Source organism: Ailuropoda melanoleuca, chromosome 9 (genome assembly GCF_002007445.2).
Source record: "Ailuropoda melanoleuca isolate Jingjing chromosome 9, ASM200744v2, whole genome shotgun sequence".
Taxonomy (NCBI): domain Eukaryota; kingdom Metazoa; phylum Chordata; class Mammalia; order Carnivora; family Ursidae; genus Ailuropoda; species Ailuropoda melanoleuca.
The window spans coordinates 21,457,704-21,484,363 of NC_048226.1; the positions used below are offsets into that span (position 1 = coordinate 21,457,704).

Below are 26,660 nucleotides of genomic sequence, written 5' to 3' on the forward strand. Positions count from 1 at the left end.
CTAGTGTAATGGCAGAGCTGTCCCTAGTGGGAGCAGGACAGTAGGGAAAGCAGTGGGTGTTTCCATTACAGTATTTCTAGACTCACTGGCCAGAGCCCATCAGACCTTCTTCTCCTCTAACTACTGCTTAGGATTCATAGTCACCCACGCAGGGATGATCCCCCTTAGCTTTCTAATCATGCAAACCTGAAAAATTTACAGCAGTGGATTCTTCTGGTAAATTGGATGGCATGTGTTCAAGATTGGGCTTCAGATCTAGCTTGCTGAAGAGAAAGAATGCTCCAGTTACACACACCTGGGATATCCAGCCTTGGAATATTTTTCTAATTTTAATTAAAAGAGTGATTATTCTAGAGTCTACCTCAGTCTCTTGCATGTTTAAGTCCTGGGTCGGTGATGGCAATTGGCCAGTCTCCAGGCAGAGTCCCCTTTGGATTCTCTGACCTCTGCCCTACCACTTCCAGTTTCATCTTGTCCACTCTGTTGAATGTTTCACAGGCAACCATGTGGGTTTGTTGTGGGCAGATCCCATGAGCAGCTGGTGGGCTAATGTGAGGAATTTTACTAAACACATTCCTCTCTCAGTTGCCTCCATTCCCTCCCTCATTTCTTGGGTGTACTCCTGGGGCATTGTTATGATTATCTAAGTCAGCAGCTGCTGTCCCCAATTGTGGAAAAGTTTTCATAGGCCAGATGTCAATGTTAATGGAATAGCCTGTCAATATGACTGCTAAGTGATTGGGAGTTACCTCTCTGTGTGAGCTGGACCAAGAAAGGATGCCATATGCAAAATTCCAAACCATATATACTCCAACTCTAAGGGGTCCAGGATTGCAAAAGAGGGTTGTATTTTCCCATAACAACTCTAAGTACTTTAGTTCTCAAATTATCAACTCAACTGGCAAATATACATGCATCTTAAAATATGTGGACAACTTCCATATATATATTTTGGAAAATACAATTTAACTAAGTTGCCATTATTTTCCTTAACTTTGCAAACTTCACAAGGATTCTGAAGGATTATACTAGGGACATGTGAGACGTTAATTTCCAGTTAGTATTCTTCCTAAATGCAACTTGGCTGTTTATTTGAGGATTTTTTTTCTGTGGGTTGCAACAAAAGTAAGGCCTGGGTACACTGAAAGAATGTCTTGGTAGAGCTGCAAGGCCTAAGATTCATGGTTATTATAAAAGCATGAGAGTCGCTTTGTCTTTAAGGAGGGGAACGGACACTTAATAAACAACTCATGTGTTTGGTCTACCATTCAAAAATCTTTTAAGCATGAGAGTCGCTTTGTCTTTAAGGAGGGGAACGGACACTTAATAAACAACTCATGTGTTTGGTCTACCACTCAAAAATCTTTTAAACTTTTTTTTAAAAAGATTTTATTTATTTATTTGACAGAGATAGAGACAGCCAGTGAGAGAGGGAACACAAGCAGGGGGAGTGGGAGAGGAAGAAGCAGGCTCATAGCGGAGGAGCCTGATGTGGGGCTCGATCCCATAACGCCAGGATTACACCCTGAGCCGAAGTCAGACGCTTAACAACTGCGCCACCCAGGCGCCCCTAACTAACTTTTAATATATTTAAAGTGGCCAGATAGTGTTTGGCATCTGATTGTTAGCTTTAGTCATATTTTTTGAATAGCTTTTGTGGTCTATTGAAGTAATATTTTATTTGAAAAGTTAATAAGCCACATCATAAAGTGGGTTACTAAAACATCCCTTTGGTGATTAGTTAAAATTCTTCTGAGTGCATACAGCAACACAAAGTGCTGTTATACTCTAGAAGGACAGTGGGCATGAAGATAAATTGTAGAAATTTTTGCAGAAAGAACCTGGCATTGAGTGACACAATTGGGTTCAAATGCTGGTTCTGCTATGTTCTGGATATACAACTTTAGGGAATTTTCTTGGCTTCAGCTTTCTTGCCTATAAAATGGGAAATCTAACGTTTTTCTAATTCGCTGTGTGAATTAAATGAGACATCACATTTAAAGAGCTAGTGTCTGGCATATAACAATGCAACAAAATGCTAACTACTATAGTCAGTGTTATTGTCTTTGATTTTAAGAACTTCTACTTTAATGAGAAAATAAGTATGTGATTAATTATAAAATAAGACAAAATAAAATCTATATTTGACAGTAGAAGTCTACAAAGGTTTGAGGAATGGCAAGGAATGACCAATTAATTTCAACCCTTGCTGGAAACTTCTTTCTCTAGACAGCTACATCGTTACTCTCTCATGCCTCAAATCTTTGCTCAGATACCGTTTTTATTAATGAGACTTTCTCTGACAACCCTAATTAAAAATCATACCCACATTTACATCCCCTTCCTCCTCCCTTTGATATAGTTTTCTCCATAGCACTAACCACTAAAATACTACAGAATTTATTTATGCTATTTACTGTCTGTCTCCATGAGGATGAGGATTTTTGTCTGGTTGTTTATTGCTGTATGGCAAGCAGGCAGATCATCCCACTGAGGGACTGACATGTACTGGGTGTTAGAGGGACACAGTGAGCAAAGCCCACTGTCATCCCTGCTGTCATGGTGCTCATACACTGACCTGGAAAAAGAGTAGAATCTCAAGAGTGAGACAGAGTGTGTGTAGGGGGGGGGGCGCAGCACATGAACTGAGCTTAAGCTGACGCACAGGGGAGGATGGTGTGTCTGGAGGAAAGGGTGGTGAAGAATTACACCAGATGAGGTGGAAGGGATGGAATAGGGCACAGGCCGAAAGGAACTGAGTGCCATGTAGAGAAGTTTATTCTATAGGTAACAAGGGATATCAAAGTATTTGGGGAAACAGAATCATTCAACCTGAACTTATTTCAGAAGGACCACTTTGCCAACATAGGCAAATGTGAAGGAAGCAGATAGCCAGGTGATGCACTCTTTCACCGGAGGCACATCAGTGTGTATTTCTTCTGCCCTCTGTCCTTTTATTCTGCTGTTCCTGTCCTGTCTTTTTTTTGTGCCAGGGTCTTTATCAACCTATGTTATTTTTTTCTTCTCATTGGCTGTCCTCTGCTGTATTTTGATTCTCATCACTATGTGTCTGTTTTTTGGGGGGGGGTTGTTTATTTTTTTGCATGCTGAGTAAATTTGGATTATATCCTAGATATTTTGGAGATTATGTTCTGAGACTGTGGTTGTTGTTTAAACTTATGGCACAAGTTATTTTTGTTTTAGAAGGCAATTGCCCCAGTTGGATTCAGACCAGAAGATCCAGGTTCCCCAAGACTTCTGTGCATTGTGGTTCCAAGGTAACTCTATTTGGATCTATCTCATATGTGTACCACCTAGCGGCCAGTCTGGGACCTGGGCAGTAGTCTGTCACGTATTTCACACACCAGACATTTCAACAGCAATACTGAAATAAAATGGATGTTGGAATTATCAGACAAAGGCTTCAGAGAAGTTATTATAAATATTTTACAACAGAAGAGGACACTCTTGAAAAATAGAGAGTCTCAGCAAAGAAACAGAAAAAATAAAGAAGAATCAAGTAGAAATGTTAGAAATAAAAAAATTTCAACAACCAAAATAAAAAACTCACTGGACGGGTTCAGTAAAGAATAGAGCTGACAGAGGAAATAGTAAATTTAAAAATAGATAAACAGAAATGATCTAATTGGAATAATAGATGAAAAAGCTTGAGAAAGTGGACAGAACTGTAATTTTCATGGGGCAACTGGGTAGCACAGTTGGTAAAGTGTCCGACTTCTGGTTTTAGCTCAGGTGGTAATCTCAGGGTCGTGAGATTGAGCCCCAATTTGGGCTCTGTGCTCCGCGCAGTGTGCTTTTCTCTCTCCCTCTGCCCCTCCCTTTCCTCTCTCTCTAAAATAAATAACTATTTTTAAAAAGAAAGAACTGTAGTGATCTGAGGACAATAATAAATTCTAAGACTCATAACATCTGAGTCCCAGAAGGAGTTTTCACGTGGATTGGAAAACTTGAAATAATGGCTGACAGCCTGGCTTATTATTAGAAGACAATCAATATAATCTGTTTTACTAGCAGTTTAAAGAAGGAGAAAAAACCCCACTTGATCATACCAATTGACATGAAAAATGCACAAATATTCATGATAAAACTCTCAGCAAAATAGGAACAGAAGAGACTTTCCTCCACCTAATGAAGAACATCTACAAAAACCTACAGCTATTCTACATAATGGTGAAAGGCTCATGGGGGGACTGCTTCCACCCTAAGAACAAAGCATGGATGCTCTCTTTCAGCACTACCATTCAACCTCTTCCTGGAAGTCCTAGCCAGTGCAATAAGTCAAGAAAAAGAAATACAAGGCATGCACATTGGAAAGGAAGAAATAAAACTATCTCTATTCAGAGACAACAGGACTGTCTGTAGAAAATCCAAAGGAATACACACACACACACACACACATGCATGCATGCACGTGCACACATGCATGAGGGTGTGTGCATACACATATACCTTAGGACAAATAACTGAGTTTAGCAAGATTATAGGCTACAATGGCAACACACAAAAATAAATTATATTTCTTGATACTAACAATGAACAATTAGAAACTGAAATTTAAATAAATTATACCATTTACAATAGCTCAAAAAAACCCTATATATAAGATCTAACAAACATGTATAGGGCCTATAGGCTAAAACTATAAAATACTGAGGAAAGAATTCAAAGACGTCCTACATAAGTGAAAAGTGTGGTTATATTGAGTTCATGGACTGTAAGGCAAAGCATAGGATTGATTTACAGATTTGACATAATTCCAATCAAAATTCCAGTAGGAAATTTTATAGAGAGACATAAGCTGATCCTCAGATTTATATGGAAAAACAAAGGAAAGAGAATAGTTGAAACACTTTTGAAAAAGAAAAATAAGGTTAGAAGAATCATGCTGACTTTGACTCACCACAAAGCTATACTAATCAAGACGGGGAAGTACTGGCAGAGTAACAGACATACTGATCAATGGAACAGACGTACTGATCAATGGAACAGAATCAGCATCAAGAAGTAGCTCCCCACAGATACGTTTTGCTGGCTTTTGACAAATGCGCAAAGGCAAATCAATGGAGGAAGGACAATCTTTTCAACAAATGGCGTTGAAACAATTTGGTTCCCATATGTATACAAATGAATCCTGGCCCAGATGTTCTACAAAAATCCCCTCAAAATGAGTCAGAGATCCAAAGTATAAAACTTTTAAGAGACCACCTGGGAGAAAATCTTCACAACCTAGGGTCATGCAAAGGCTCTTAAACAAGTCACCCAAAATATGATCCATGCAAGAAAAAAATGGTAAATTGGATTTCAAGATTAAAAACTTTTGCTCTGCAAAGGGCACCAGCAAGAAGATAAGAAGTCAAGACATAGACTGGAGGAGAGTATTTGCAGATCCCATCTCTGACAAATTATTTATCCTCAGAATATAAAAAAGAAATCTCAAAATTCTACTATTAGAAGTCAAATAACTCCATTTAGAAGTAGGCAAGAGAATTGAATGAACATTTCACCAAGGAGCAAATACAAATGGAGAATAATAACAAAACATTTAGCATCACTGGTCAGTGGGGAGATGAAAACCAAAGTGATGGAGAAATACCATTCCACACCTAGGAGAATGGAGAAAATGATAAAAAGGAAAAGAAATACTAAGTGCTAATGGAGATGTGGAGCAGCGGGAATTCTCCTACATTGCTGGTGGAAATGCAAAACGGTTCTGCACTCTGGAAGACAGTTTGGCAGGTTCTTGTAAAGTGAAACATACAGCTACCACATAAACCAGCAAATCCCACTCCTGCGCATGCACCGTGGAAAAATTTAAACAATGTTCACAGAAACCCCGGTTGTCAAATAAACATTTGAGAGCAGCTCTAGTCATAACTGCCCCAAATTGGAAGCAACTGAAATGCCCTTGCACAGGTCACTGGATAAACACGCTGTGGTCCATCTCTAGGATGGGTGGCACTTAGCAATAAAAAGGAACAAACTGGTGACATGTACGACTTGGATGCATCTCAAAATAATGATGCTGAGTGAACAGAAGCCAGCTTCAAAGGTTAGGTTCTGCATGACTCCATTTATATGGCTTTCTTGAAAGAGACAGAGCGAATGTGATAGGAGAAAGAGCAGCGGCTGCTGGGGGACAGGGTGGGAGAGGGCATCACGATCAAACAGAGCAGGGGGGCAGATAGAGGGGTGGGGGGACAAGGTGGTTCTGTCTGAGAGTGGTAGTAATAACATCAATCTATGCATCATTCTTAAAACTATACCCCAAAAAGTGAGTTTTTGGGTATTGTCATTTAAGAAATAAAATTAAGGAAGAAAAGAGCTGACAACTCTTGTTTCCTACTTAAGGCTATCTAGATATTCAGAGCAACGTCAGTGCCCGTTACAAAGACTGCAGTGACAAACGGGATCTCCGTCGCCTGCTTTTGGAGCCTTGGCTACTGGCGGGTCAGTCCACCAAGCATTTGACATCACAGCTTCTAATGTGCACAATTGCCCTGGAAGGCGGGTTAGGCTCAACATAGAGGAAAAACTGAGATTAAGGGAAGAAAATAGTCTGCTTTATGTGGCAGAGCCAGTAAGTGGTTGGGTCTGGATTTGGCCCCAGCTCTCTTGCCAGCCTTACTCTGCACCTGCCTCTCTGCACAGCTGCCCACTTCTGGGAGGAAAAGCAGTGAGACTGTCAGGGAGGGGATCGACAATCAGGGGGTGGTAGTGAGAATCGCACTTTGATTTATGAGCATCACAAACATTCGCTACACATTTTTATTCTGAACCCTGCATTTGTTTGAAATTCTGGGAGCTTCTGGAAAAGTTGAAAATGACACTGTTCCTACTGTCCTATTGGCATTTTCTCAGAGCCCTTAATTTTCAATGGGATTTAAGTAGTTACCTCCATCATTCATACAAATGTGTATTAATCCATATTGTTTACTAAGTGATTTAAGGGATAATTGTGACTTATAATACTTAACCAAGTATTAGCTAATTCCATAAACAGCAATTTGAAGCCAAGAGAAATCATTTAAAAATTCTCTCACACATTTGTTTGTTCTGAGAAGTTATAATAGGCTCTTCCCACCTCTTATCTCTACCCCACCACAAACATGCACACAAAAAGATTTTAAAAATACACAAAGTAAATCCATTTTAGAGCCTGAGACAGAAATTGTACATTTTCCATATAACAAATGATATCTACATTTAAGGTTTAAGGAGGACTTCGGCCTTCCTACGTATGAATTATTACCATCTATTTACTGGCTAGTACGTGGTTTTTCTTCACCAAAAACTTTGGCCCTAACTTTGTCTCAGCCACAACAGAGATAAGAAATGTTCACATCTCCAACAAATTGTTCTCCTCAATGTTCTATTATTTCTGCTCTGTTATATATTTCCTTTAAAAAAAGTAATTTCTGATAAATTTTGACTCACCAACTTTAAGCTTTAGTGCAAATCAAAGCTGAGCTAATAATGCCTTCTTCACTTTTACTGTAGAGAGAGCTGAGTAATCAATTCCATACTCAAAATAAAGCCAAGAATAACACAAATTATTTCATCATCAACACCTTTTTCTTTTTCTCTTTCTTCTCTTTTTTTCTCTTTCTTTCTTTCTTTCTTTCTTTCTTTCTTTCTTTCTTTCTTTCTTTCTTTCTTTTCTTTCTTTCTTTCTTTCNTTCTTCTCTTTTTTTCTCTTTCTTTCTTTCTTTCTTTCTTTCTTTCTTTCTTTCTTTCTTTCTTTCTTTCTTTTCTCTTAAAGGGCCCAGTACCACCACTGTCAGGTAACAAAAAACCTATTTTTTTCCAGTGATTGGAAGTGTCACACCCAGGAGAGTGGCGTGGGGACGACAAGGCCAGCTTACCTTCCAGCAGGTCTCTGGCCAGACCAGGTTCTGCNTAAAGGGCCCAGTACCACCACTGTCAGGTAACAAAAACCCTATTTTTTTCCAGTGATTGGAAGTGTCACGCCCAGGAGAGTGGCGTGGGGACGACAAGGCCAGCTTACCTTCCAGCAGGTCTCTGGCCAGACCAGGTTCTGCCCCTGTGGACCGAACAAAGTCTGACAGGACTGCGTCCATATCAAGAGTCATAGGATCATGTAGAAGGGCTGCCCAGCACTCAGCCGAGGTGGGGTTTGGAAGCAGGCTAGAAACCATCCATCTACAAGAAAGAAGAGAGAAGCCACAGTGCCGTTAGCGGGGAGGTAAGTGGCAAAAGTGCATGCAAGTGAGCACACATGCAGAGAATGGAGAGCCGAAACCATTTCTGCCCATGTGGGACAACTGGCCCATTCTTCAGGTAAGATGATTAATTAAAAATCAAACTCAAGTATCATCCCTCTGGGCATGCCATGTGAGACCAGGGGGTATTACCAACTCCAGTGCTTCCGACCTTACATTTTGTCATTTCCGATGACAGTTGACTCAAAAGAAGAGAGACCAGCAATCGCGGTACTAGATATTTGTCCAAAGGGTACAAACACAGTGATTCAAAAGGGCATCTGTACCGCAATGTGTATAACAACAATGTCCACAATACCCAGAATATGGAAAGAGCCCAGGTGTGCCTTGACAGATGAATGGATAAAGAATGTGGTGTATATATATATATTACACACCAGATACATATATATGTATGTATGTGTAATATGTGTATACAATGGAATATTACTCAGCCATCAAAAAGAATGAAACCTTGCCGTTTGCAATGACGTGGATGGGACTAGAGGGTATTATGCTAAGTGAAATAAGTCAGTCAGAGAAAGACAAATACCATGTGATTTCACTCATATGTGGAATTTAAGAAACAAAACAGATGAACACAGGAGAAAGGAAGGAAAAATAAAATAAGATGAAATCAGAGACAAACCATAAGAGACTCATAACTCTAGGAAACAAACTGAGGGCTGCTGGAGGGGAGGTGGGTGGGGGTTGGGGTAACTGGGTGATGGGCATTAAGGAGGGCGTGTGATATAATGAGTTATGCAACTGATGAATCACTGGATCCTACCTCTGAAACTAATAATACAGTATATGTTAATTAAATTAAATTTAAATAAAAAATTTTTAAAAAGATAGATTAGATCGTTTTTAAAAAATCAAATACGTATGTACAAATTTGGAGTTACTACATTTCCAATCTTCTTCCAAGTTAACCAAGCATACAACACTTACACAAGGTAATTTGTTGCACACTACATCCCAATTATGGCTTTATCAGTAAGCCAACCCACTCCCTCGGCTCTCACTCCCCAACTTGGCTCTTAGGAAAGAGTCCATGCAATCCAGAGTCGACTGAAACACCAAACCTGCTGAAATGACTGCTAAGCTATCTGTCATCTCTCCAACAACCGTTGTAGTCACAGTAACAATCCAATAAAATTCATAAAGATGCAAGATTTCCTAGGTGGAACAGTCCCAGTTATAATGATACAAGAGGCATCCTGCAGCTTGACCACAGAAAGCATCAGCCAATTTTGCTGGAGGAAAGCAACCAGCACCTGGCCTGTGAGGCTCACACTGGGGAACAAGTGCTGGATCACTGGCAGATACCTGGTCATGGCTAATAAAGTGGAAGTGCATCCCTGGGTTTGCATACATAAGGGGCGGGCAAAGGATGGCTGTGGGCCAAGTGGGATCTACCATCTGTTTTTGTAAATAAAGTGGTACTAGAACAGTCACATCCATTCATTCACATGTTGTCTCTGGTTGCTTTTGCACATGGCTGAGCTGAGGAGTTAAAACAGAGACCACAAAGCCCACTGAACTAAAAACAGGTACTAGCTGGACCATTATGGAAAGTTTGCTGAGCCCACTGTAGATTTTATACTGATTATAAAAGCCCATGGGAAATGTTATACTGGTATAAAGTAAGCATCTAATTAGGCATGTAATTAATTTCACCTGCTGTGGGGTGGGTTTAAGTCCCATGCTAATAATGAGGGTCCTTGTTCCTTCTTCCCAGATAACCACTTGGATTCTCTGCTCTGGGGGCCAGATTCTCTAACGACTGTTGNAATTTCACCTGCTGTGGGGTGGGTTTAAGTCCCTGCTAATAATGAGTGTCCTTGTTCCTTCTTCCCAGATAACCACTTGGATTCTCTGCTCTGGGGGCCAGATTCTCTAACGACTGTTGCTACTTCAGAGAAGGCACGCTGGCCTAATCTGACCTGTTACTCTGACGAGCTGTGACATGCTGTCTAACCCCTCCAAGCCCCTCTGTGCATTTGTAAGACTGATGGAAATAAGCTTATCTAAGGTTCCAGACCATGAGGATGGGGGAATAAGGCAGGGAGGTGTGTGACCTCAGAGAAGTTCACTGTTTTTACACCATCTTGCAGGTGGCTTGGGTGGAATTTTTGGTTGGTGTTGCTAGAAAGTAAGAAAATTATTTGACCTGATGTATATGGTACCAATTAGGAAATTGCCTTCTTCCCTCCGTGGACCAGAGCCTCGACGGGGAGAGTTCTTCTTTTGTCACTCTTCCACCTGGGGGACAAATCAGAGAACAAGAGCATGTTATTCTCCTTATTTGCAGGTAGAAGCTGAAGGCTTTGCTTCTTGTCACATGAAGCTGCATCTGAGGCCACCTGTTTGTGGCGTGCCGCTGTTCTCCTGGGCCCTACAAGCACCTGCTGACTGGCCGATCATCAGTTCCCGCATCTAGGGGGCTTCTGCAAGGGTGGGGTGTCTCAGCTTTCCTCATTTTTGAAAGTATCTGTATTTCAGTGAGTATCTTGTTCACAATACAGAGCTGTTTTATTTACTTTTTTAAAAATATTTATTTATTTATTTGAGAGAGATCAGAGAACAAGAGCATGTTATTCTCCTTATTTGCAGGTAGAAGCTGAAGGCTTTGCTTCTTGTCACATGAGGCTGCATCTGAGGCCACCTGTTTGTGGCGTGCCACTGTTCTCCTGGGCCCTACAAGCACCTGCTGACTGGCCGATCATCAGTTCCCGCATCTAGGGGGCTTCTGCAAGGGTGGGGTGTCTCAGCTTTCCTCATTTTTGAAAGTATCTGTATTTCAGTGAGTATCTTGTTCACAATACAGAGCTGTTTTATTTACTTTTTAAAAAATATTTATTTATTTATTTNTTTATTTATTTGAGAGAGAGAGAGAGAGAGAGAAAGCATAAGAGCATGGGGGCTAGGGACAGAGGGAGAGAGAGAATCTCAAGCAGACTCCCCGCTGATCATGGAGCCCAATGCAGGGCTCGATCTCATGACTCTGAGATCATGACCTGAGGTGAAATCAAGAGTCAGACAGACACTTAATTGACTGAGCCACCCAGGTGCCCCTATAGAACTGTTTTAAACACTATTAACACCATATCAATACATTGAAACTTAGCTGTCTTTTTTAAATTGTGAAAACATACCCATCATATGAAATTTACTATTTTAACCTTTTTGAAGTGTACAGGTCAGTGGCATTAACGTTCACACTGTTGTGCAAACATCCCCACCATTACCTCCAGAATTTTTCATCTTCCCCAACTGAAACTCTGTCCCCTTTAAACACTCACGTCCATTTCCCCCAACCCCAGCACCTGGCCACCACCATCCTACTTTGTTTCTGAATTTGACCATTCTAGGTATGCTGTATAAGCAAATCATATGGTATTTGTCCTTTCGTGACTGGTTCATTTTGCTCAAGCATAATGGCTCCAAGGTTCATCTCTGCTGTAGCAGGTATCAGAATGTCTTTCCTTTTGGCCACCTCTGTGCCTCCAGGGAGGGCCACAGCCTTGGCTCTGGTCACACACCATCAGGACAGTGGTGACTGTCTGAGAATTAGAAGAATCACTACACAATCCTAAATACCAAATTCCTGGCTAGGCATTTTCCTAAAAACCATTTTGTTGAACATCCTCTGTAGTGAATAGACATTTTTATTATTTCTCTTTTCGTGTGAGATGATGGAGATTTGGAGAAGCGAAGAGCTCTGGGGGGCACTGCTGGGATGTGCCTGGTCTCTCCATTCAGTCTTCTTCCTCTTGCTCCAAGAGTGGTCCATGACTCTTCACCTTCCCTCCAGGCAGCAAGGCTGGGCTGACCATGAGCTTGAGAGCACAGAGGCCCTTCTCAAGCCAATCCCTGTGTCCCACAGCAGCCTGGCCTGGCTGCTTCTCCTACAGCCCCTGGCTCCCTTCCTCCCAGGCCCTGGACTTCCTGAGGTCACACTCGTGGGAGAGCTTCCTGCACACTCCCAAGTGTGTTTTCTTGGCTGGCTCTTACTGAGAATGTTCCTCTTGTGGCTCCCACCACAGTTCTGCCTCCCTGTGACAAGGCTGTGTGCCTGACCCCTGTCCAACCCCCGGACATGCTCTGTCTCAGCGGTGTCCTTTTAATTCTTGTGACAGTGTAAGCTATCATGCTATACACCCACAGACTAGAGGGGACAAAAGCCATTGACAGAGGTCTTCCTAAAGTGCGGATTTCTGTGGCCCTCTGCCTCTGTGTCTCTGTACTGGGCTCTGGTGTGCGTGCATGCACGTGTGCAAAGAACACATGTTAGATGTGGACGTCTGGGGGAGGGGCTCATCCACTTGTGGAATCAATCACGTGAGGTGGTTCTGACAGGGCCTGTCCTATTCCATACTTTGGGAAATATTGCCCAAACTGAAATATTGCTAAAATGCCCGGTCCACACATTTTGTTACACATTAGCCTTTTGCTCTTTATGAAATAGGTAAGTTAATGTCAAGTGGTTAATGTCCAGTGTAAAGTAGAAGCTTCTACAGGCTTAAATAACCAAATTAAAGTGAAGAATCATCCACCTTCCTGGAAAGCACTCCAAGCATTCATGTAAAAGAACTTTGTCTTAGCAGTTAATTTAATTAAATATGGGCATGACTATGTGACTTTGTTCCCTTCCCCTCAAGAGGCTCAGCAGGGGAGGACCCTCCTTCTTAGCTTGGCCACATCCTGAGTGCCAACCCTGACTGGGCTGGTGGCTGATGTGTAACAATGGAATGGCCCATCCGTCAGGCAAGGCGGGGGTTACGGGAGCTTGAGGGATTCCTTGTCTGTGAAAGAGCTCTGAAAACAATTATGGGCTACACAGATCATCCTCTTGTGACAGAGGGTCAGAGCCAGGGCCTCTGAAACAGTGATTCTCAAAGTGTGTTCCTCAGACCAGCAGCGGCTGTGGCTTCTTCTGGGAACCTGCCAGAAATGCCCATTCCCAGGCCTCAGCCCAACCCTGCTGAATAGGTAGGCCCTGCCTATGGGTTTTACATGTCCTTCAGGGAGTTCTGCTGGGTGCTGAAGTTCCAGGACGCCTGCTCTCAGAGATGTGAATTTAGCTCACTAACCAGCATTTATAAAAGAGGTAAAAATAATGACACGACATCAGAACAAACATGATGACATTATTTCCCTTTATAATTGTCTTCTCTTCTTCTGCTGATTGCTGCCTCCCCATTTCCCTAACCAAATTTTCATTCTTTTCTTCTTCAGCTGAAACACAGAATTGGCCAGATTTTCAGAACTCAGGCCCTGTTTCAACCAACTTCCTGTCCCGCCCAACCCCCTCCTGAGACCTCTCTCCAGGGCATTTCTGGCTGCTGCTCCAGAGACCTGATATCCAGCCCCTGCTGAGGCTCTGCCCTCCTTCCCAGTCTTGCTCCCAGCCCCCATTCCCCACTCAGAGTCGTCCTCTCTGGCCATATTAACCCCGTTGCACAGACTCATGCAGGGTCTCTTTCTCACCGCACTGAGGCCTACTGCTCTCAGACCTCAGCTTGAGGCCTGCCTCCAGTCCCCTGGCTTGGAATCACTGAGAGCTCATGCTGCATGGGTGTTCCTGACTTCAATACCACACTCCTTCCAACACCCGAGGTGGCTGCATTCACCTATTGTTCAAGCAATGGGCATTCACTGAGTTGCTCTTCTGTTTAGTTGCTATTCTAGTGAGTGTGTGAGACTCAAACACGGGGCACCATGAGCTCCCTGGGCTCCCCCAGGAGCTTCCCAGTGGGCAGAGAGAGAGATCCAGAATCAGTGTAGGCTTAGAGACTGCTGGACTTGGGCCATTGTCCAGCGGAGGAATTGGTCTAACCAGAGAGAACATAATTTTAGGAAAGAGGTGTAGCAGGAAGACTAAAATTGTATCAGGATCGATTTTTCATTAACTTCATATCAGTAGAGCCTAAACAAAACACATCTCTATTGTATTTGTCTGCAGATGTCACAACCAGAGACTGCAAGGTGGCAAGATGGGATGGATGAACCTAGACTGGGAGATGGAGGCAGAGGCTGGCGGTCTAACCACAGGGGACCCACAGAGGAAGACTGTGGGGAGGATGAGTGCCTGAAGGTTATTCTCCACCTCCAGAGCTGCAAACAAGCTAGCCGACGCCTTGTACGTCATTGTATGTAACGTCCATTTATCCCAACAGACGACCTGCTGTCTGAGCGCTTGAATCCAACTTCATCCTCCTTTCTACTCGCCAGGCTTCAGAGTACCTGTCTCCCCACAGGGCCAGGACTAGGGTGAGGAAGGTGAGGCACTTGCCAGGTGCAAAACTTAAGGGGCTGCAAAAATCTCCGAAATCAAGATAAACAACAGTTTAGTGCCACATTAAAAAAAAATCAAAGTTAGTGCAAAAATATTCTTGATGACCAAAATATCAACATTTTCAAAGAAGGCAGGATCAGCATGACTAACTCTTCCTTTGCTTCAGGCTCCAAATGGTGGGCAATCATGGGCACACATCCAGAGTTTGCTACCTGATTGCTATCTCTGCAAAGACTCCTTAAAACATAACCACAGTACCACTATCACACCCCATATTAACAATCCTTCCTGTCATTAGTATTCAGACAGTGTTCAAATTTCCAATGATCTCAAATGCTACACACGTACATATTTTTAATTGTTCAGTGTGCTTGATACAGGATTCAAATAATGTCCATGAATCGTAACTGGCTGATAGGTCTTTTTTTAATTTATAAGTTTTGCCTCCATCTTCTTTTTCCCTCCGTTTGTTGAAAAAGCTTGATCAAGTCTATTAAAAACAGTTTATATATCGTTTTCTCTCTTTTCCTTAATGCTTCTGGATTTTGAGTCTTAATTTAAATTTTTTTTCTCATTGCTAGATTATAGAGAATGCACCCATGTTTTCGTCTATGAATTGAAGGGTTTTATTTTTTATATTTAAAATTCTGTTGGAATTGATTCTGGTGCATCAAGTGAGGAATGGATCCAATTTTATCATTTTCCCTGTCTATCCCTGAGTATTCCAACACCACTTATTGAAAAGCCCATCAGTGAGTAAGTCCCACTGATTTCAGATGCCTCCCTTAATATATGCCAAGTTTGCATATACAATTGGGTCTATGTCTGATTTTTCTGTTAGATATATGCCTAGGTATTCATAAAAGATATCTTTCTTCCCATTATGTGTGTTAACTTATCATATTAATAAACAAAGCTATTAATTTGTGGGTGTTAAATTTATACCCTATGTTTCTAAATTCCTAATGTTTGTAGAAATTTTTCCATAGTTTTTTTCTCAGGTATACAAGCATATCAAATGTAAACAGAGATTGTGTTACCCTCTTAATTTTCAATTCTTCTTTTTTTAAGATTTTATTTATTTATTTGACAGAGAGAGAGAGACAGCCAGCGAGAACGGGAACACAAGCACGGGGAGTGGGAGAGGAAGAAGCAGGCTCCCAGCAGAGGAGCCCGATGCAGGGCTCCATCCCAGGACCCTGGGATCACGCCCTGAGCAGAAGGCAGACACTTAACGACTGAGCTACCCAGGTGCCCCTTATTTTCAACTCTTAAGCCTCATTTTCTCTTGCCTGATTGAGTTGCCCAATTCAGTATAATAGTAAATATTAGTAGGGGTAATGGGATCTTTGCTTTGCTCCTAAATTTAGGGGGAATAACTTCAGTATTTCCACATGGAGTAAGATGGTGAGTGCTGGCTTTTGAACTATATACATATGCTCGCATACCCATACAACATATGTTTAGAAAGTATACATATACCTTAATGAGTGGTCTTATCATGAATGGATGTTGACTTTCACATGACTTTTTTGTTAAGATCTATTATGATAAATTCTATTAATGGACTTAAATATTGAACCATACTCATATTTATAAAATAAACCTTCTTTAATCATTCATTGGTATTTCTTTTTTATGTGGTTTTTGCTTTAGTTTGCTAATTTTTGTTTAAAATTCCTACATTAATGGGGCTCCTGGGTGGCTCAGTCAGTTAAATGTCCGACTCTTGATTTTGACTCAGGTCATGATCTCAGGGTTGTGAGATTGAGCCCTGCGTTGGGCTCCACCCTGGGCGAGGAGTCTACTTAAGATTCTTTCTCTCCCTCTTTCTCTGCTCCTCCCCTCCATTCATGCTCTTTCTCAAAAAAAATAAATAAAATAAAATACAAAATAAAATAAAATTCCTACATTGATATTAATGCATTAGCTTGATACATGGTTATTTTTATGTGCAATCTTTGTCAAGCTTTACAGTCAGCATTATGTACACAAAACAAAATCAGAAGTTTAGTTTCCTTCTGAACTCTCTTGCAATAATCTAAGTAACATCGGTTTTTGATATTTGAACGTTTGGCAGATATTCTCTGTGAATCAATTCCTTACGAATCTTCTTGAGGCTTCTTTTGGGGTAAACTCTTTTACAACCTTCTCTATTGTTTTTCTGTGGAAATAACTCTGTTTAGACTTTCTACCTCTATAGGATTCAATTTTGTTAGATTATATTTTCCTACAGATTTATCCATTCTATCTTGGATTTCAAATTTATTTGAATGGAGTTGGACAATGAAAACCATTCTTCCCATGGGGTCTAAATCCTGTCTATGTTCTAATTGAGGAAAATTACTACTACTTGCCAGGTGCCCACGATGACAACAACTGCACTAAATGTTTTATGGGTGAGTTAACTACACTACACACAACAACTCCACGAACCAAAAGGCTTTGCTCCCTTTTACTGAAAACCAGAGAGTCCAGTGGCAGATTTATGATTCTCACATAGATCCACTTTGATCCACAGGTCACCATTCACCTTCCATTTACAATGGTACAGGGGTCTTTAAATGTTGTCAAGTCAAAATATATGGTACTTTTGAAATACACTATGTGTACAGATGCATGATCAGAAGCAAAACATTTCCTTGGTTGACACTCAATTATTCCTTTTAATGATTTTCTCACAGTATGGAAAGATGGATGAAAAGTCCAGTACAAAAAAAGATTTTTCTATTTTGGGGAGTAGTAGTGAGTATAGGATCTACTGAGGTTTTCTCTTGTGTTCATTGAGATAATATATGGGGGTGTCTGAGTAGTACAGTTGGTCAAGTGGCAGACTCTTGGTTTTGGCTCAGGTCATGATCTCAGTGTCCTGAGATCAAACCCCACATCAGGCTCTGTGCTTAGTGCGGAGTCTGCTTAAGATTTTCTTCTCCCTCTGCCGCCCTCCCTCCCACCTCTCTCACTAAAATAAATTAAAAACACATTTGAAATAATACATTAATCAGTGAAATATCTAATTCTTCAGGGTTCTTAATATAAAAGCAGGTGTACAACTGTCGTCATGCTCAAGGCTCATGATCCCCAAAGATTTACAAACTGTTCTTTCCATGACACTTCTACCTTGAACTCCCATTAAAGACTAGGCAATTCTTAAAGAATGCACAAGGAATAATAAACACTAATATTGATGATAACATTTGAACACAGAAGCTAATTTCTAAGGCCATGAGACAGACATTCATTGTGACTTGCAGAGAACAGGTACATCTTTGCAACTGTGTACTGTGTAATGTGCCTACACCCTAGAATGATCACGTTCCAAGGGAAGTTGGATGCCAGAGGCATTATCTCATCCTTGCAAATCTGCAGCAGAGCCTCCCTGCACGAGTCTAAGCCTCCAGCACTGGAATTCTCACAAGACTCCCTTGCTTTGAAGGATTTATGTTTTTATTCTCCAGGCCCACAAATCTAGCTGTCACACTGGAAGAAAATACGAGTCTGAACCAGACCAATGTGCCACCAACAAGGGTTTAAAAAGATCTCACTAATCATAATCAGGTTTATATTTCTACTATTTATCTCACCATTTTATTTAGCTCTTTTTCTGGGAAAAGACATGTTTCCTATCAGGTTAAAAGAACCTAGCCTAAAGGGTCAGAGCCTCTCCAGATTCCTCCCTTTGTCATCATGATGGGAGAGGAACACTTTGAACATTGCGTCTGGGTCCTCGGCTGATACCTCTGCCTGTTTGCCTCCTTTTCTCTCTCCTGGAGGGCAGAGTTCATATTTTATTTGCCTTAACATCACCATAAGCTGAAATATACCAGATGCTCAATAAATCTGCTGAGTGAATGAATAAAATGAAATTGAAAATATTAGGGGTGCCTGGGTGGCTCAGTTGGTTAAGCGACTGCCTTCAGCTCAGGTCACGATTCCAGGGTCCTTGGATCAAGCCCCACATTGGGCTCTCTGCTTAGTGAGAAGCCTGCTTCTCCCTCTCCCTCTGCCACTCCCCCTGCTTATGCTCTCTTGTTCTCTGTCTGTCAAGTAAATAAATAAAATATTTAGAAAAAAGAAATTGAAAATATTAAATCCAAGTTCCTACACCATTTTGATGGGTAGACATGAAAATAACTGTAATTCGACTCAGATTGGGATAAATACTATACTATTATTTACGTGAAAAATCATTAGAATACTAGAGAGGAACAGTTCTTTCTGACCAGCAAAATGAAGAAGGCCAAAGGTAAGATAAGTTTTTTTGGAAGGATTTAGAAGACTGAAAAGACATCTTAAGCTGGATGAGCACATGGATAGAGACCAAGAGGCACAAACACATCTGCATGTCCCGGGGCCAGTGGTACAAGGAGCAGGAGATACAGTGAGCACAGAAACTGTAGGTCAAGGTTAGGGTCAGATCCAGTGGGCTATCATGATAATAGCTGGATTGTAACATGAGGCCAGTGGGAAGCCACTGGGAATTTCTGAGGAGAGAAGGGACATGTGCTTTGGGAAAACAAAGACACAAAAATTTGGTAACAGAATGAAAAATGGATCAAAAGCACATAAAGAAATGGAAAGGCACTCACTCATTTTCCTAGATGTTGCCCAGCCTATACCCATTCCTCTACCGCTGGTAAAATCCTGGTTTATCATGTAACAGTGGAGAACTCTTGATTTTCAGAGAAGATTGAACTGCAAGCAGCAGGGGATGAATGAAAATGGGCCAAAGCCAGTCATGGCTACTGTTTTCCCCCTGACTTGGGATTCATCAGTCTCGATGTAGCCATAATGAATGATTCAGGTTTATGTGATGGAAACAGAAGTCCACTGCACTGAGTTTATGGTGGGGTTTACACTTGCCTGATAGAAAGGCATAGGCTTACCTACAACAGTCCTTGCTTACTTTGCCTTTCCTAAGCAAGGAAATAATACCTGCAAGTATACTCATCATCTTGGGACTATGAGGAAGAAGGCAGAGGACAAGACCCAACATGCAAAGATGGTAGAAAGCTTATCCCTGATGGCATCAGTGAACATTTGCACCAGACCAAGACTACCCCTCTGGACTTCTGATTATTTTTCTCATACAAATACCTATTTGTTGAAGCTAAATAAATCAAGTACTTGGTTACTTGTAACTAAACATATTCCTAGTTGCTCCATGAAGGTAGAATGCAGATGTCAGAATTAGAAAAGAAGTAACAGAAAAAAATCATAGGTCAATGGCATTTATAAACATATATGTAAAATAAAAGATCCAGAAATGAATCCAAACTACAGAAAAAGACATAAGAAGACAAGACCATCTTGGCAGACTGAGTTCAGACCTGCAGTGGCCCAAGCAGTAATCTCAACCAGTGGTTTCATTTATCTGCATAACTAAGTGTGGGTGTGGAGGGAACACACTGACCAGGGAACTCAGCAGGGTGTAGATCTGCCTGATTTGGTTCCTCAAAAGAGGAATTTTGCCAGCCCTAAGGTTTGGTTTGCCCACACCTAGACATGGAGCTGAAGCACAGCCCCAACTGTGGGGAGTTGTGGAGAGTGTCTTCCAGCCCCATCTGATCACAAGGGCTGGAGATGACTCCTGGAAGGTGGTCAAAGGTACAGACTTCCAAAGGTACAAACTTCCATTTATAAGGTAAATAAGTACTAGGGATGTAATGTACACCAAAGGACTAGAGCAAACATTGCTGCATGATATACAGGAAAGGTGCTAAGAGAGTAAATCCTAAGAGTTTTCATCAACAGGAAATTCCCCCCCCCCTTTTTTTAAACTATATCTATGTATGAGGAGAAGGATGTTAGCTGAACCTACTGTGGCAATCATTTCACAATTCATGTAAACCACACCATCAGACCATATGCCTTAAACCTATACAGAGATGTGTGTCAATTAGGTCTCAATAAAACCAAAAAACAGGAATGTTCCCCAACTTATAAGAATTATACTACCTAATAGTGAAAAGTTTAGAAGCAATTTGCCAAAGTTCAGAACAAACCCATGACTAAATATTAGAACAAATATGAACATTTTAAATGGCTGGAACAAGATTAACATAAAAAAATCAATACCTTTACTACATACCAACGTTAGCCAACTAAGCATTGAAAAAAAATTAAAAGATCATTTTATATTAGCCAACACCAAAAAGAAATTCCTATAATTAACTGGAGATAACACAACAACATGAGAGAAACTTTTTTTGCTTTTATTTTTGTTTGCAGAATACAATTTTTACTGAAGAAAAATAAATGGATAGGAAGGCTATATTTTTAAGACGCCAAATCTCATATTCATAATAAATTCCATGCAATCCTAACAGAAGTTCCATGAAAGTTAACAGTCTCTAAAACTTAGAAGAATAAAGAAGCAAGAAATTCCAAGACAATTTTGAGAAAGACCAACGTGGATGCAGAAGTTTGTCCTACCTACCTAAAAACATTGGGATTAGAGCGGAGTGGTTCGGGGGCAGACAGAGTCAGACCAATAGAGGAGGGCAATGCAGAGACATGTCCCTATGTGTGCACGAGAGAGGAGAGAGAGAGAGAGAGAGAGAACAAGGAGGAGGAGGAAGGAGAGAGAGAGAGAAGGGGGGGGAGGAAAAAAGGGAGACAGGAAGAGAATTTGATAAATGATTACGGCAGGCACTGCTAATTTTCTATCAAATACCCATTCTCCTTGTTAGTTCACAGCCACTTGCTTTTGTCCCTGGCTGCAAGGTACTCAGCCCCACCTAATAAGTCATGATTGGTCTAAGCCAATCAAGGCAATCCTGATTTCTGCTTCACCAGCTTTTCTCGCAGCTGAAAGTGTCCAGATAACCAGTTTCTTCCCTCTCTACAAGCCTCAAAATTGCAAAAAAGAAATCTGCTAGGCCACTTTAAGTGAACATTTTGCTTTTCTAACAAAAGGGCCATGCAGAGAATTCTGTATTCTCACCTCGAGAGGGATGCAAAAGGGAAGCTGTGTCAGCCTGTGATCATGAACGAAATGTAAAGGGAACTCGAGGGGTGCCTGGTTGGTTCAGTCTGTGGAGCATGTGATTCTAGATCTCAGGGCTGTGAATTCGAGCCTCACATTGGGTGTACAGATTACTTAAAACTAGAATATATTTTTTTTAAGATTTTATTTGTTTATTTGAGAGAGTGAGAGTGAGAGAGAGAGAGAACACAAGCTAGGGGAAAGGCAGAGGGAGAGGGAGGAGCAGATTCCCACTGAGCAGGGAGCCTGATGTGGGGCTCCATCCCAGGACCCTGGAATCATGACCTGAGCCGAAGGCAGATGCTTAACCGACTCAGCCACCCAGGCTCTCTAAAACTAGAATCTTAAAAAAAAAAAAAAAAAAAAAGAAAGGTGCTGCCCTGACATCACCAAGCAGCCACCCCAAGGCTAATACTGACTCCAGACTCTCTGTTGAATGAAAGAAGAGATAACTTCAATGAAGCCCCTGCTAGTTAACTTGCCTGTCATTTGAGGCTGAAAGCATGGCTATCTGATAGAATGATGAACGCGAGGAATTCCCCAAATTTGTGGAAATCCAGGGGGAAGAGGACAATACTATAAAATAAGTAGGCAGTACATTTGGAAAAAATAAAATTAGACTCCCTACATCCTATCATTTACCAACAGATTCCATGTGAGTTAAATGCATATAGATAAGAAATAAAACTATAAATGCACCAGAGAAAAGTGGAGATGAATATAATTATGACCTTAAGGTAGGGAGGAGCACTGGAGGACCTGCTTGAGGTTGACCACATCCTGTTCCTCTTCCTCAGGGCACACATTTCCAGATTACATTTCCTGGTCCCCATGCAGTTGTGTGTGGCCACGTGACTAAGTTCTGGCCAATGGAATGTGACGTGGAAGTGATGTGGACCATTTCAAAGACTGACCCCAACTCCCCCCCCCACCCACTGGATCTTCCACTTCTCTCATTTGCTAGCTCACTAGCGAGGATTCCCTGGAGAGTCTAAGACCCTAGTGGGTGATGAAGCTACTGCATGGGAGTGTGACTCTGGGCTCTCCATGCTATACACATTGAGTTGACATGGTGAGAAATAAGGCTGTATTGTTTCAAAGCACTGGGATTTGGGGGACTGTTTGTTGTAGCATTAGCCTGCCCTAATTAATACAGGAAGCCTTCTTAAGGCAAAAACAACAACAACAACAACAAAACCACAAAAAAAAACCCAAAGAAAAATTTGATAAAACTAATGATAGCAATACCACAAAATCAATAAACAAGCTTCTGAATGACAAAAAATACCATAAAATGTTAAAGTTATAAAGCAGAACAGGAGAAGATTTTGAAAAATATATAATGAATAGGAGGTTGGCATTCAGAACAGATGATGAACACTCCCAAATGATTAAAGACACATGGACCAATAAAAAAGCAGCAAATTACATGAATGTGCAATTTAAAGGAAACCAAAATGACCACTCAGCATGTGAAAAAATAATCAGCCTTAGTTAATAAGGGAAATACAAGTAATAGTATAAGATAACCGTGAACCAGGCCTACCCACGTTGTACCCACCCATAAGACACCCATAAGGCTCCCTTAAAAAATTAAGTTTAAGAACATGACTCCTGAAGACATGAATTGAGCATTTTTTTACACTACTATGGCGGGGGGGGGGCAATATATTGGGCTACCAATGAGGTCAATCAAAGACATTTTTTTCAGTGTCTAAATTTTTTTTAATGTGCATACCCTCTAATTCTACAATTCTGCCTCTCAGTATCTTCCTTAAAGTCAACCTTGCGCAAGCATATAAAGAAGCATGTGTAAGGATGTTCCTTGTAGCACAGCTAGAAATATAAAAAACAATCGTTTGTCAGTAGGAGGATGGTTGAATCAAGTATGACATATCTAGAACATGACCAATCATATGGGTGTTAAAATGGAAATTTCTCTAAGGCACATGAGAATATCCATGTGTTATAGTGTAATTTACAGCTGCTTAAAGGAGGAAAAATCTCATGTAGAAAAATGTCTGAAGGAGGCACACCTGCTGACTGTAATGGCCTCTCAGCAGTGTGGGGCTGAGGGAGGGAGTGGAGTGGGGTTTTCAATTTTACTTTATGGACTTCTAAGCTCTTTGCCCTTGTGCTCATGTAATACACTATATTTAAGCTTCACTTTCCACTGAAGCTATTGAATAAGATAAGCAAGATATGACAAGGGCCTGTGCTAAAGTATGGAAGCAGAAATGAACAGCAGAAGAAGAGAGAAAGGTTCAGCTTGGTTGGCCATGTGGTGGGAGTTGAGATGGTGTACAGGTCATAAGCCTTTGATAAAGGTAGAGCCAGTTTTGAATTTTGGCTCTGCTATTCTCTGTAAGTATGGTCTTTGGGAAGTCACTAAACTCTGAATCTATTTCCTCATCTGTACATGGAGAAGATGCCACATCTTTCTCAGAATTTTATAAGGCTTAACAAAACATAAAGAATAAGCTATCTATCTGTCTATCTATCCATCCATCCATCCCTCTATCATCTCTCTTTGCCCTGTCACAGTAATGGACACAGAGCCTCAATAACTACTGGTTTATCTTCACCTCTTTTTCTTTCCCCATTATTCCTTTATTTCACCATTTCTTTTTTAAAAAGATTTATTTATTTATTTATTTATTTATTTATTTATTTATTTATTTATGTGAGAGAGAGATAAAAGGAGGGGAGGGGCAGAAGGAGAGAGAGAATCTCAAGCAGACTCCCCGCTGAGTGCAGAGACTGACTCAGGGCTTGATCTCATGACCCTGAGATCATGACGTGAGCTGAAACCAAGAGTCAGATGCTCGACTGACTGAGCTACCCAGGCACCCCTATTTTTCCATTTCTCTAAACAACTGCTGTTAACTGAGCCCTTGCTCGATCTTAGATGCCAAAGATACAACCTCAAGTCAGGTATGGCCTCTGCCTTTGAAGAATATTGAGGTTAGTGACCTAAAAATATTAAAGAAGCCGTTACATCACACAGTGCTTAGTGCTATTAGAGAGGCAAGTTGGCAGAAGCTCACGGGCAAGGAAGCTGCTCTATGCTGGAGTGGAAGAGAGAAAGAGAGTGACTCTGAGGACATTATTTCTCATCAGAAAACCACTGTAGGGTTAGGAATTGTGTAGGTTAAGAAGTAGAGGGCTGGTCTTTGTGTGGGTGTGAGGTGGGGGAATATGGACAGAGTCAAAAAGATACAACAGGTTGCGTACAAGCCTGGAGGACAACAGAGCAAGGCTGTATTCCAGAAACAAAACTGTGAGTTTACAAAAATTCATACAAAAGAGACCAAAGATAACCTAAATAAATGGTAAGATGTACTGTTTGCATGGGTTGTAAGTCAATCATTCTCACATTGATCTACGAATTCAATGCAATCCCAACAACTTTCCAGCAGGATCCTTTGTAGACATGGGCAAGCTGTTTCTAAAATTTATATGGAAAGATAAAGGAGCTAGATTGGCCAAAACAATTCTGAAAACGAAGACAATGTTTGAGGAGTCACACTATCTAATTTAAAATGCATTATAAATCTACAGTGGTGAAGATAGTAGGCATTGGACAAAGGTTAGACACATAGATCAGTGGAATGGAAAATGGATAACAGCTTTTTCACAAGGGTACAAAAGCAACCCAATGCAGAAAATACCAACTTTTCAACAAACGGTGCTGAGAAAATGGACATCAATATGCCAAAAAAAAAAAAGAAAGAAAGAAAAGAAAAAGAAGAAGGAAAGAAAGGAAGAACAAAGAAGCTCAGTCTACATAACACATAATATTTAAATGGATCATAAGCCACATATACACGTGTGTTTGTGTCCATTTACTAGTGTGTATATGTACATGCTTGTATGTGTGCATGTATATGTGTCCATGTGAACCTGTTCATGGATTCAGGAGTGTATGTCTGTGTGTAAAGGGGTGAGGTGGAAAAGCTGTCTAAGAGACTTTTGGAGAGAAGTACAATGGGCCACACATTTATACTTGGAAGTTTTCAGCATACTTATGGTAAGTGAAACAAAGGGAGCAGATGCCATAGCTTTTTCTATTAAAAATTATTTAAATTTCATAAGTGCAGGACAATTTCAGCTTTTGGAGTTTCATTTTACTATTTTTATTTATTTTTTATAGGCCCATATTCATTGACTATCTATACTTGCTAGCGACTGGTCCAATTCAGTATGTTTTATCTAAATGTCTATCTTTCCAAATAGGGCCGGCCAGTGTTATCTAGACAAACAAATGAAAGAAAAAAGAAAAAATCCCTATGGATGACATTATCCTAGATGACTGAAAACTTTAAGTAGATAACGTTGAGATAAATGGATTTTGAAGAACATATCCAGCTTTCCATAATTATCTGGCAACTTTGTGACTCAAAGTGTTAATCTACTAATTGTTTGTCTTGAGTTACCTGGGTTTTAAACTTTAGTCACTAGAAACACCTGCCTTAAGATACACATCTGCACCAGTGTTCAAACAAAACTAGGACAACGTACTTCTGCTCCCTGGTTCTCATTGCTTCATCTTTGAAACAAGGATAGCAGTTCCTATTTTATGTGGTTGTGGTAGTGGTTATGTAACACTGTGCTGGGCTCATAAGGAGCACCAAAAAAGCTTTGGTACAATTATGATTGTTATTATCTATTTACTTCTTTGCCAATATGTTCTTAAACTAATAACTTTGGAAACCTAATAAAATCCCCTGGAGTGCCACTCTTTCAAAAATTTGCTTTTGGTAATTTTTGTATCATATTAAAATAACTTACAATTCAAAAAAAAAGTTGTTTCTATACGAAGTTCAAGTTTACAGGATCAGCTGAGTCAAGAAAGAAAATGCCTTTTAAAGCAGAAAATATATATGTCGACACTCCCCTGAGGAAAGAACGCTGAAATCAATTTCCCTCGAACACTAAGCATTGGCTCAAGACTAAATGAGAAGCATTGCAGCTCTGGAGGAAACAGTCACAGCAAGTCTGAAGCAATTGATTTTCAACAAAAAAAAATCTTTTGCCATTGGTCATGAAGGGAGTATTTTTTTCTGAACTGCACACTGTCCCCACAAATAAGCTACCCTTGAATTCAGACCCCCTCTAATCAACTGTC

At 40.8% G+C, this 26,660-nt stretch overlaps 1 protein-coding gene across 1 annotated transcript in view; it reads right to left on the reverse strand.

Moving 5' to 3' along the window:
* The window catches only part of OTUD7A (OTU deubiquitinase 7A), a 334,454-nt gene that overhangs the window by 155,750 nt on the left and 152,044 nt on the right, over positions 1–26,660 (reverse strand). Inside the window, 2 exon segments of the mRNA XM_034668904.1 lie at positions 8,027–8,181; positions 10,417–10,508. Coding sequence (XP_034524795.1) covers positions 8,027–8,177 — 151 coding nt within the window. The 5' untranslated portion in view covers positions 8,178–8,181; positions 10,417–10,508.